The sequence below is a fragment of the Bufo bufo genome, chromosome 8 (assembly GCF_905171765.1).
Source record: "Bufo bufo chromosome 8, aBufBuf1.1, whole genome shotgun sequence".
NCBI lineage: Eukaryota > Metazoa > Chordata > Amphibia > Anura > Bufonidae > Bufo > Bufo bufo.
In genome coordinates this window covers 192,016,033-192,029,138 of record NC_053396.1, presented here as the reverse complement: position 1 = coordinate 192,029,138, position 13,106 = coordinate 192,016,033, and the positions used below count along the sequence as shown (strand labels likewise).

Here is a 13,106-nt window from a genome sequence, read left to right as displayed (position 1 = left end):
TCTTCACACGCCGAGGGTTTATAGCAGAAAGATCCGAAATCGCCTCCGCCTATGTGGCGTCTCTGCAGCAGGTCATGGATTTCTGCAAACACCCATCAGATGAATGGGACGGGCGCAGAAACGCCTGCAACAGATCTGCAGTGTGTGAACTGGTGGTCCACAGTCCGCCAGACAAAGCAATGGTGAAGAATCTCTGTGGCTTACTACATGCCATACTGGCCGACTTCTAGGTGCAAGTGATGGCCGTGCCCAAACATGGGCAGCAGCTGTGTGCCCCCTACAGGGCGGTGCAAACCCGCTGACCACTTGACCAAGGGCTTCCGTGTCCTTGTCTTAAAACATAGGATATGTCCCATCTTTCGCTGCATCTTGCGGATTGCAGACCCAATGGGCCGGCACCGTGACGCGGGGTGCACACATCTAGTGCCCGTAGTCTGAAGTTTGCAAAACGACCACGACCGTCACATCAGATAAGGGTAATTGCGTCACCGGAACTGCCTGCTGGATCCGGCAATCCAGGCGCAAACGGATGGCATTTGTCAGACGGATCCGGATACGTCTGACAAATGCATTGAAATACCGGATCCGTCTCTCCGTTGTCATCCGGAAAAACAGATCCGATAGCGCACGGCGAGAGGCTTCCGGAATAAATGTCGAACATGTCGTAGTTATATTCCGGCAGTCTCTCACCGTGCGCTGCCGTGCCTCCACCAGAACACCGCCCCACCCCCATTATAGTCAATGGGGACGGAGCGGCAGTCCGGGGGCACATGTTCACTAGCGGCAGGACAGATCCGACAGGCTGTTCACCCGACGGAAGAGCCTGCCGGAGGTCCGTACCGCCAGTGTGAAAGTAGCCTTAAAGGTCTGCGCATGCATTTCAATGGAAATTAACGCCGGATCCGGCAAGTGTTCGGGATTTTTGGCCGGAGAGGAAACTGCAGCGTGCTGCGGAATTTTCTCCGGCCAAAAAACATAAGAGCGACTGAACTGATGCATCCTGAACGGATTGCTCTCCATTCAGAATGCATTAGGATTAGGCCTCATACACACGGCTGTTTTGGTCCGCATCCGATCCGCAGTTTTAGTGGCTCGGATGCGGACCCATTCACTTCAATGGGGCCGCAAAAGATGCAGACAGCATTCCGTGTGCTGTCCTCATCCGTTGCTCCGTTCCGTGGTCCGCCCAAAAAAATATAACATGTCCTATTCTTGTCCGCGGACAAGAATAGGCAGTTATATTAATGGCTGTCCGTGCCGTTCCGCGAATTACGGAATGCACACGGGCGCCATCCATGTTTTGCGGACGGCAAAACACACAACAGTCGTGTGCATGAGGCCTAAAACTGATCAGTTTTTTTCCGGTATTGAGCTCCTGTGACGGAACTCAATGCCGGAAAAGAAAAGCGCTAGTGTGAAAGTGCCCTTACTCCATAGAACTCCAGGTACTGGATTTACATGAACCGCTCCCCAATGTTCAGGGATCATAGACATTAGAGACTTCGGAGTCCCCATATAAGAGGGGCAGGGAAGAGTCAGAAGGCCCCTGGTGCACCTTAGATCAGTGATGGCTAACGTCCGGCACTACGACTCCCAGCATGCTCCATTCATTTCTATGGAGTTCTGAGAACAGCCAAGAAAATATACATCCTGGGAGTCGTAGTTTTACCACCGCTGGAGTGCCAGAGATGATCAGCCGCCAGCATAAGGAGGGCATCCTCAAACATGCACGTAAGGGCTCATGAACCCGGCCGTGTTTTTTGTCCGCATCCAATCCGCCTTTTTTGTGGGTCGGATGAGGGACCATTCACTTCAATGGGGTTGCAAAAGATGTCGGCAGCATACCCATGCGCTGTCCACATCCGTGTGCCGATTCCGCGGCCCTACAAAAAAATAGAACATGTCCTATTCTTGTCTGTTTTATAGGGCAGGATGTTCCGTTCTGCAAAATGCGGAAATCACACGGCCGATATCTACGTTTTGTGTATCCGTAATTTGCAGACCGCAAAAAAACGGCTATGGCGGTGTGCATGGGGCCAAATAAAGGGGAACCGAGAGCTGTGGTAGAACCAGACCGACAATTATTTAATATCCGTCATCACATTTTAGTCAAAGGCCGACCATGAGTGGAGCCGTCGGGACACGAGAGGTCATGGCACTTCTCTAGCATCGTCACCCGAAGAGCTTGCACTCATAACCGCCGGCTGCAGGGCAGAGGAGGATATTCCACTGAATCCAGCAAAGTTGGATACGACAGGCTCCACTGCAAACGTAGCTTCTCCCCACCCTGTCCCACCCAAACATCTCCAAGGCTCATGTATTTATTTGGTTCCATAAGGAAAATAGAAAGTGTTTGAGTCCGAGAGAACAATCTTCACACAGACCCGAGCGGCTTCCTTCCTGAGGAGCGAGCCAGAGGCCAAACATGAGCTCAGCAGGATACATGGCGGTATTCATACACTGCAGAGACCGCCAGTACTGCAGCTCTGCAGTGGAACTACCACCCCCAGTATGGACGTCACACTGACCTGTGCAATCCCAGAAGATAGGTGGCGTACCCCCCACACACACACACATCCACCAACTTAGAGGTTAACTCTGAGGCTTGGGCTCCTGTGGTGACATCTACAGAGGTCTTGTGTCACGGAAGCAAAGTCGCGTCACAGCAGAAACAAAAAATGACCCCATAAAACGTAACCTTTGATAATCTTCATAAAAATGAAAAAAAAAATCATTTCATTTCTATGAATATTATTAAAGGTTACATTTTACGGGGTCATTTTTTGCTTCTGCTGTGACGCGCACAAAGGTGCATCAGATGTTGACCAAAATGGCTTTAAGGTTTTTCTATAAAGACTTCCAAAACGTAACCAAGCAAAAAAGTCAGAGGACGTTGCAGGAGCCCATTATTCCCTGGGGGAAGGGACGTCAATTTTGAGACAATATACGGAAAGTACGCACCATTCTTCTGCCCGTCATTAACTGGGATTAACTGGGAAATCCTTTTTAGCTGCTTCTTTAGTCATACCTGTTGCTGGAAAATCTGGGTGGCAAGCAATAGGGCCTCCGAGGGGGTCACCCGGCCTTCAGGATCCTGGGAAAGCTGGGTGACAACCTGTGTGAGCAGCCGCCCAGCTTTCTCAAACCATTGTGGAGCTTTGCATTCTAACCTCCATCGTTCATTCCTGGCAGTGGCAGCAGCACTGGAGTAGAGCACCGATCATCAAGTACATACTTTGGAGCAGGGATGCCCAACCTGCGGCCCTCCAGCTGTTGCAAAACTACAACGCCCCAGCATGCTTGGACATCCTACAGCAGGGCATGATGGGAGTTGTAGTTTGACAACAGCTGGAGGGCCGCAAGGTTGAGCATCCCTGCTTTAGAGCAATGTTTCTAAGCAAAGCACCCCTAAACCTATGCTCATACTCTGCGCTGCCCATGAAGACAGTACAAGCGCCTCCGGATTGCGAAGTGTAACCCCTGGGGACGTCTGCTGCTGATCCCCCGGCAATACCTATGGCAAAGGTGACCTGACCCTACAACCGGGCATCTGCAGCCAGTGTGACATGACGATCAATGGCACAATATGGGATAATCTAGAATATTAATCTGCTGGCAATCAGATCCTGCTGGCTTGAGAGGGTTGATCCTGCTGATTAAAACGACACCTGTTATGTGAAAACCGGTTACTGCCTTCCTGAGAAAAAGAGGTTTTATTATTTTTGCCAACAAGGGTTTCTGTGCACAGAGGGGCGTGGCCAGCAGTGGAGGCAGAGGTGCACTGAGGAGCTAGCCCCCGCCCCTCGGTGCACTGAGGAGCTAGCCCCCGCCCCTCGGTGCACTGAGGAGCTAGCCCCCGCCCCTCGGTGCACTGAGGAGCTAGCCCCCGCCCCTCGGTGCACTGAGGAGCTAGCCCCCGCCCCTCGGTGCACTGAGGAGCTAGACCCCGCCCCTCGGTGCACTGAAGCCCTAACTTGCATAAAGAATAAAAGTTGTTTTTCTCAGGAATGCTGCAACCAATTTTCACAAGACAGGCATCATTTCAATCAGCAGGATCAACCCTACTAGACAGTATACCTGATTTAATAGGATTGATCATGCTGACAGATGCCCTTTAAATTAATTTTACAGTAAATTAAGACATTTAAGCAATAAAACAGTGACAGTCATGGTTTATCAGTTAGTAAAATAATGCATGTGAGACACCACCTTCCACATTCCACCTCCGGACTGGTTCCCCCGATGTCATGTCCCATTTTCTAGACTTTTTACAAAACTGAAAAAGTCTATAAAAAGCAGGGCGGACGTTATTCATTTGTATTGGTACATTTTGCACCATTTTTAAAAAAAATTCCAGCCCCAAGTGTTGTGCTCGTGGACACTGGCTACAGGGGGCGGCATTTGTTTACATGTAGTCCTCTCCAGGTTTGATTAGCGATGTCTGCTATGTGTGGACAGGGTACAGTCCATTGAGAAGATCCACAAACCGCCTGATCTGGATAGTCTCCTCTACAGATTGAGAAGAAGGCTCAATAAAGGGCGATACGATGTCTCGCATCAAAGCCCTGCAGCGCTGGGATGTTTGGAGGTCACATCTGACCAGGGGTACCATCTGCATAGAGGTTGACTGGGTTCCCATGTGATGGGCCCCTAGTACAGGTCTCTATTATCCCAAGGTCCTATGACTTATACTATTGCTAGGACTGGCCACACGATGCCTGGCAAAACGCCACCTGGTAACTGGTGTAACCTATGTGCTTCAGGTGCCACCCCACCCGCAGTTCCTCTGCGCTCCTTTGGATGTGGCAGTTGCAGCAGACCTCGGTGTAGCACGCTGCATACATACTGATTGCAGCAGGCTCTTCTCCATCATTAAAAATACAGGGGGAGCAGGAGAACGAGTTCTGCACATGAATATTTGAACGGAGGACGTCGTCCTCCTCTGGCAAATTATTAATCACCAAAGAGGCGCTTGCAGCACTCCACTTACCGGCGCAGAGGTAAGTGCATCCTTCATCTTCACGTGGCTGACACCGGAGCGCTCATCTAGCTCAAGCTACATCCTAATAAAGATTATTCTGCGTGCTAATGGGCAGATTTAACCACTTAGTGGCCGTCTACATGCCTTCATACTAAGGAGTGGCGTGGCCGCACATATACTACTTGCCATTCACATGCCCCGGACGTAGGGTCGAGGAGGCTCTTTTGTGAGGTACAGCCGTAGCCTTCCTCTGCCACCGTCATCGTGTGACTCCCTAGACCAGGGGCTGGCGCTCCAGATGTTGCGAAACTACAACTCCTAGCATGCAGAAAGGCTCGGTTGTTCACAGAACTCCCATAAAAGTGAGAGGAGGATGCTGGGGGTTGTAGTTTCACAACACCTGGCGTGCTGGATGTTGCTGCCCCAATCTGGTACCGTCATGGGAACGGGGCTGCAATAAAAGGACTCTCAAGGGTCTATTCTGCGAAGACAAGTCAATCAAGTTCAAACCTAGAAAAAGTTCCCCCAAAAAAAAAACTCTTAAAGAGGCAGAGAATAAAGCTAAAAAAAAACAAACAACCTGCAACGCCTAACCAATAAAACCAAGCCATCAGCCCAAAACCTGCTCTCAGCAAGGCAAATAAGGGTTAAGGAGAACTTGTCCATGGACCCTGCACTGAAAGCCAACCTAGAGAGGAACCATCAGCGAAGGGCTGTCACAGGACTACACATGAGGGACGCTGCTCCCCTTTGCAGGTGGATCTGGTGTAACAATGGGTGAGGCCACTCATGTCCTGGGGCAGCATACACAGCGAACAGTCACCCAGGAGTAAAGGACTCACCCTTGGCATCGCGCTGGGCTCCGGACACCATAGAGAAGCAGGAGGACGGGGGCACCGGCTGTCGGAGAGGATTCCTGGAGCTGTCTGCTGGGAAGTTTCAGGCCCTCTCACTGTCCCAGCCAGTTTCATGACGTGAGACATCAGCTCCTCCCTGGCCCACTGGAGGAGGAGGAGGAGGAGGAGGAGGAGGCCGGAGGGATCCCAGGAGTGGTCAGGAGCACAATGCACAGACAGGAGTGTGTGCTGGGGCATGACTGCCAGCTCCCAGGACACTGCGGGCATCTCCACATTCCTGCACCCACAGTGTGCAAAAAAAACAAAAATGTGGCATTTCCCTTCACTATGGCAATGTACCTAGTAAGGGGTCAAATCCTAAAATGCTGCCCCAATGGGCAGCAAACCCAATTCTGCCTCTGTGCATAGTCCATACGGGAGGGGCAGCCGCTGAGCTATGGGGGGGGGGGCATTATGCGATTGCTGAGATACAGGGTCTAATGCTCCCCCCACCCCCCAGCAAGACCCTTCATTATTACTTGCATGCAGCATTGTTATCTATGGAGAAGTGCTTTTGCATTTCTCCAGGATCCTGAAACAGCGCCACCCATGTCGGCGTAGGCTATGACTGGCATTGCAGCTCAGCCACTGAGAAGAGTCGTCACATGAAAACAACCCTTGTCCATACACCTAAGGCCTCATGCAGAGATACCGTCCAGGATGCTGGATTACGCCCCGGGGGGGGGGGGGCAGGCTTGCTTTGGTGCGAGACCGGCCACGTCGCATCCGTATTTTCGGCAGACCCATTGACGTCAATGGTTCCATGGTCCGACATGTACTATCTTGTCACGGACTTGGCATATTGACGTGGAAAGCACACGGATCATCCATATATTCAATAGGTCTGCAAAAAAATGAGGAACCCCTATTTTGAGGATCTGCGATTTGCAGAGCACAAAAAACTGAGGTCTTAATAGGGAATACGGATATTATAAATTGGGGGTCCATCACCCCCCCATCTCTGAGCCAGAACACAGTGGCTCCCATTCTGGAGGGACTGTGCCGTCCCTTGCATAACACAGATGATGGCCGCCACGTAATATTACGCTTCCATGCAGCAGCGTCTCCAGGGGAGCCGTCCTGGAACGCAGGGCGAGTCACTGATTTCCCCCCCCCCCCCCCCCACGGCATTTTTTAAGGGGTTGCCACTGATAAGACAACAGCTGAATGAGGCTAAACTGCAGTACCAGACTTAGCCCAAGGACAAGAGTGGCGCTTTTTTTTTTTGGGGGGGGGGGTTTGAAGCAGGTCGTTTATTCAGATCCTGTAATTTAAGGTGGACAGATACATCCCCCCGGGAAAGAAAGCCACAGTTCAGAGGCGTCTGCACGCCGCTCGCTCATGTCTTCTGGCACAGAAGTGTCACCACAACCTTCTAGAAATACAAGCGGAGCGAGTTTTGGGTGGCACAGGAGAGGAGGGGGTTAATGAAGAGGCGTGTTGCACACATGTTAATGTAGATCTGTGCTTTCACTGCTCGCACAAAGGATTGGAGAGAATTAGGAGCAGCAGGATCCCGGGCGGGCACTGCGACCCGGCTCCTCAGACTGCCACAAGCCGCGCGTCCTGGTATTACATAAGCTTCAGTCACACACCGTCACAGGCTGTGCTTGACCACGAGCAAAGGTGGACGGAAGGTGGTTTATCAGACAGCAGCCTGTACCGAGAACTGAGCCAGAGGCAGTCGGCGATAACCTGACACACTGTGACGATAAAGCAACATGTTCAGAGGCAGAGTGCACCGAATTCCCGGCAAATAGACCCCTGTGATATTAAAGGGGTTGTCACCTGCAATCTGCCCGCTATAAGACTTAACTGACAGATTCCGCTCCGATTCTACTGGCCGGCTGCAGCGGTGACATGACCGAGGCAGCCAATCACTGGTCTCGGCCGTGCACCAAAAAGGGGTTCAAATGGCGCTGAGCTGCTCAGTGAGAATGGCGCTGCGGTGCGCATGTGCATCCACCGCTGCCATCACTTCTATGGGAAGGGTGAGTACAGCGCTCGCAACGCTCTCCTAGAAGTGGACACACATGCGCACCAGAGCTCTCCAATGGAGCTTGTGGACCCCCGTTCTTATGATAGCTGGTTGTCCCAGAGGTCAAACACATCCCCTATAGGCCAATAAACGTCATTAGTGTACAACCCCTTTTAATTTCCCCTGTAGAGGCACCGAGTTGTCGGATTCCCCTACAGATGGTGCCCAGCAGTGCAACACTCCTCAGGATAGGTCCTCAATATCTGATCAGAGGGGGTCCGGCTGCAGGCACCATTACCCCCCCCCCCCCCCCCCCCGCTGTTCAGGGAGTGTTGCGGCCTCCTCACATTTTACCAAGAAGGCCACATGAGCGATGAACGTGACATCACTGGCCAAGGAGGAGCACCGCATGGTCTTCAAACAGCCGATTGGCTGCAGTGCCGTGAGTCAGACCCCCCACTTATCTTATATTGATGACCTATCCTGAGGACAGGCCATCAACATTTTACCCCTGGAAAACCCCCTTAAGAGGCTGTATTGGTATGGCCCTGTACCACATCATCTTCAGACAGTGCTTCTGACGGATGACAAATCAATAGGACCGGCCACCCAGAAAGGCCATCAGATGCAAAAATAATAACACCCCCTTGGTGGTGACAGGTTGCTATTAGTATTAATTAGTGACAATCCTCTCATGTCCATGGCCTGACAAGACACTGTCAAGAGCAGAACAGAGGGATGTGAAGGTCTGCAGAAGAAAAGCAGGAGACCAGGAGGTCAGAAGTCTTGACCTCCACATGATTGGAGAGCGTCTAGAAGAAAGGTCCTTGTAGAACACGCGTTCGATCCTCTATCCTATGCCCCGAAGTCTTCTACAACCTCGCAGGAGCTGCAGAAATTACACAAAAGCCAAAGCAGTCGCTCGGACCACGTGCTGCCCGCGGGTTTTATGCAGTTTGCGCCATTTTAATTCTTTCCTCCATTAAAGGGATTGGTGATGAGCGTTGGATCCCTGAAAACGGAGGTCCACGAGTGTCTGAAGGGGGGCGGCAGTGCCCATGTCAGTAAAGCGATGCATTCACTTCCATGCGACTGATGGAGAGCTCACTGGTTTCCAGGGCTTTGATGGTGGCCCTTTCTTAGGACAGGTTATCAATATCAGATTGGTGGTGGGTGGGGGGGGGGGGGGGGGGGGGGGGTCATTTCCACCTAATGGAATAAAAACACTCAAAATGTCCATTCCGCACAGCCCCGTCCATAAGTCCTGATAAGAACCCCTCTCTATGAGCCAGACCTGAGGTGCCCCAAGTATCGGGGCATTATTCACTTAAAGGGGCCACCAACTGAAATGTATGGCTTGGTGCAACTTTCCCATGTGATACCCAGAGTCAAAGAGGGGTCTTAGCGGCAGGGTCTAATGTCCTTGTAATAGAAGAGAATACTTCTGTGACACGGCATCCCACTCCATATTAAATCAGAGGCACTGCAGTGCCCCATAGATTTCTAGGGGTGCCCAATTACGCTTGGAGGTTGTATGAATCCGTAACATGGCTGCCACCGCCGCTCTGCTCACTAGCTCAGACACTCATGGCCTCTGGCGGCAAGGACCCACCGGCCTCTATCTCCTCCCCGGTGGGCTCTGTCCCTCCAAACAGGCTGTAGCCTAACTTCTTGCTGGTTTGGCCCCTCTCTGACGATAGGGAGGGCGCACGCTCCCCCCCCCCGTCAGTGCTCCCACATCCTTTTCTTCTCTAGACGATGACTGACTTCCCTAAGACTACCCTTATAGGATGGTGCCTGAGCAATAGGTTCTAGTCCACTAGTGTCCTGCTAAGGAATGCCGTTCTACATTTGTCTGCCTGTGTACTGACTTCTGCCTCTTTCCTGGATTTTGACCCTTTGCTGCCTGACCTCTGCGTGCGCTCCGTTTTGACCATGACCTCGGACTGCTTATCGGATGGCAGGAACTGTACCTGCCATGACCTAGTCCGGGCCCTGACTATAAATTTTCCTGATGCCTCCGGTGTCTCAGCAGTCACTTGAATAGAGACTGCTCCAAGAGGTAGCAGCTTGGTGATCCCCTGCAGAGGAGTCTCGATCCTGTATAAAGGTTTAGACCGGGGGGCTACTTAAAGGGGTATTGCCATCTCAGACAATGGGGGCGTATCCTAGCCATTGTCTGATAGGTGCTGGTCCTATAAAGTCCCAGAGGGAGCACCGTGCAGACGCAGCCGCCTTCCATTCATTTCTATGGGCCCGCCGAGTAACGTAGAGGATCCACACTTTGTCACAACAGCCATGTGCATGGGACCTTTGTGTCTTATCTGTACACGTCACCTTCATACACTGGTAGGTTACACTGACGAGCACTAATGAGCAATGCCATACAATCTACGAAGCGAGCAGCAGCTGGCGCTTGTGCCCATGGCTCAGCACAAGCAATACGCCCAGCGCGTGCCCACGGCTTAGACACCGAGCATATTGCATATGTCAATGTACCGAAGATGTGCTCAGGTCGAGGGGGTTACTGACAAGGGGGATGGGATAGCTATGTGTGGAATGTAGAAGGAGACACAGAGACCATCTCCGGGCCGCCCCCCTGACTACCAGACACATGCCGGTAACACGACCTCGACAAATGACTTATTCAGGCTGCAGCCCCACCGATGCCTTCACGTAATAATAACCACGTGTGACATGAAAGGACAGCAGCGTCCTTCCTGGAAAGCCCTTTTCAGCTCTGCAACACAATACGGGCACAGCAAGTGTGTGCCAGCCCCGCACGTGGCACTGGCCTTGCCTACACTCATCCAAAGACAGCTGCAACTTACAATACACAAGTACCATGGGGGCAAGACATATGCTGGGGGGGGATGGACGCTGGTGGTTATACTGGAGAAAGCTGTGCTAAGTGCGGGAGGGACTGGTGCGCATTATCAGCTCCCAGGAATGAAACCTGGACAGCGTCCAATGCACCCGCCGCCCCCACACCGCACAGCCGGGGTCCTCTGCCGCTCCCGTCCAGCTGTGATCTGCGCCTGCAAAGGAATCCAGCTTACTCATCTGCCTCGGCATTACAAGCTGGTCAGCAACCTTCTATCTGCTCCCGTCTCTACAGGATGTGTCTGTTCATCCTGATCCCCCTGGTTCATGAACAGGGAAGAGTACGCAGACAGAGCATTAGGCTTCGACCACGTACCCATTGATCTAAATGTGTCAGTTCACACTTCAGTATCTGTTTTACTGACCATGGGTCATGCACGCCCATTGAAGTCTATAGAATCCGTTTTGCGTCCGTTTTTCAATGAAGACTGATAGGAGATTCTTTGAAAATTAATTTTCAGCTTACGGATGACACGTGGATGGTAAAAATGGACACACGGACCATCCACGGATCCTTCACGGCTGAAACACGTACGCTTTTTTTTTCACGGACGTACCGAAGTTCTTGCACGTCTCGGCTAGCTTTAGACCACATGGCCCTGTGTACATGCTCGTACTTCTACAGCGTGCTATCCGGTTTTTTTCATGGATTGCACACTGGCCCATTCACTTCTATGGGGCCAGGTACACATCTATATTTTTGGAAAATCTCAGCGCAGGTCCCATTCCTGTCCGTTTTTGTGGATGATAAAAGCCCCATCTATTTAAAAAGGGTTTTCCGAGACTTTACTACCAATGACCAATCCTCAGAATAGGTCATCAGTATCTGATAGGTGGGGGTCCGACACCCGGGACCCCCTCTCATCAGCGGCCTTCTTGCAGCTTACCAAGCACAGCGCCGTACATTGTATAGTGGCTGTGCTTGGTATTGCACTCCGCCCCATTCACTTCTATGGAACTGAGCCGCTCCTAGGAAAAGCAGAGAGAAGTCTGCACTGCCCCGGCGACACTGCCTTCTCAAACAGTTGATCGGCGGGGGTCTGACCCTACTGATCAGATACTGATGAACTATCCAGAGGATAGGACATCAGTATTAAAGTCTTGGAAAACCCCTTTAAGGGGTGTGACTTTGTGGATCAAAATACGGACATGGCTGTGTGCATGATGTCTAAACCAGGATTTCAATAATTAATAGCCTATCCTCAGGAAAGGTCATCAATATCCAATCATGGTGGGCTGACTAACAGCAGCCTCGCTGACCGGCTGTTTGTAGAGGTCATGCTCCTCGGCCTAGGCGCAAATGAATGAGACTGAGCTGCAATACCAAGCCCAGCCACTATACAATGCGGAGCGCTGTGTTTGGTATTCTAGAAGGAGGCTACATTGATTGTCTAAGTGCCATGGCCCCGTCATACAGCTGATCGGCGAGGGGCCCTGGAGTCAGACCCCTCCTATCTGATACTGATGACCTATCTTTGGGGATAGGTCATTAATATTTACTTTGCTGGAAAACCCCTTAAAGACATGTCAGGAGACGTGGGAGTTTCTCTTTAAATTTGAATTAAAGGGTTTCTGTCACCAGAATTAACCCTATTAAGCTAGCGATGTCTGTAATCTGCTCCGTTCTTCCACCTCTGGCCACTAGATGGACAGGGCCAGGCCCTGTCTGCCGTGTAAATCTCACGCCTGCGCCGTCCCGTTCAGTATTCGGCGCAGGTGCAGTGAGCGAAAGGAGCGGCTGCCGGCTTCCTCACTGCGCCAAATACTGAATGGCGCAAGATCTCCCCAGAGCACAGGGCCGGCAGTTGGAGGTGAACGCTGCCTGGCCCTGTCAATCTAGAGGCCCGAGGTGGGAGAACCCGCTTCTAGAGGCTAATTAGCATATTATAAAAGTTATATTACTGCGGTAACGGGGGCATAGATAAAAGTAGGAATAGGCTGGTTAGGTTCAGCTGACATTAGCACATCGCTGGTTTAATAGGGTTAATCTGGTGACAGAATCCCTTTAACTCAGATTTCGGAGAAAATAACCGATTACAGATCAGTCACACACGCTGGAAATGTCGGCAAGGATCCCACATATGTTTTCCTCCCTTTAAATAGTAAAGGAAACACAAGAGATTATGAGTCAGAATCGGTGGAGGGTCGAGCGACGACTCTACAGAATGGTTGTCACCTCGTCAGCATTACAAGACTAGTGTCCCCCTGCAGACACTGCACCCATATTATATCTGTGACCCCTGGGCAGCATCATAGGCCCCTATACAGACTGAGGGGGGGGCACCCTTCTGTACAAGGCCTTAGGGCCACAGACGGATCAGTTGAGTGGAATCAATGTCTCCGACACATAAAACAGCTCCACACGATC

General features: G+C 51.5%; 1 protein-coding gene across 2 annotated transcripts in view; it reads right to left on the bottom strand.

Moving 5' to 3' along the window:
• Window positions 1–13,106, bottom strand: part of PAK4 (p21 (RAC1) activated kinase 4) — a 42,886-nt gene that overhangs the window by 22,824 nt on the left and 6,956 nt on the right. The window contains exon 1 of one of the 2 annotated variants that reach the window (XM_040406514.1): window positions 5,824–5,967. The exons of the other annotated variant lie outside the window; for it this stretch is intronic. Within the exon in view, the coding sequence (XP_040262448.1) occupies window positions 5,824–5,854 (31 nt within the window). The 5' untranslated portion in view covers window positions 5,855–5,967. Of the gene's footprint in view, window positions 1–5,823; window positions 5,968–13,106 lie in introns of those variants that run through there. 2 annotated transcript variants of the gene reach the window in all.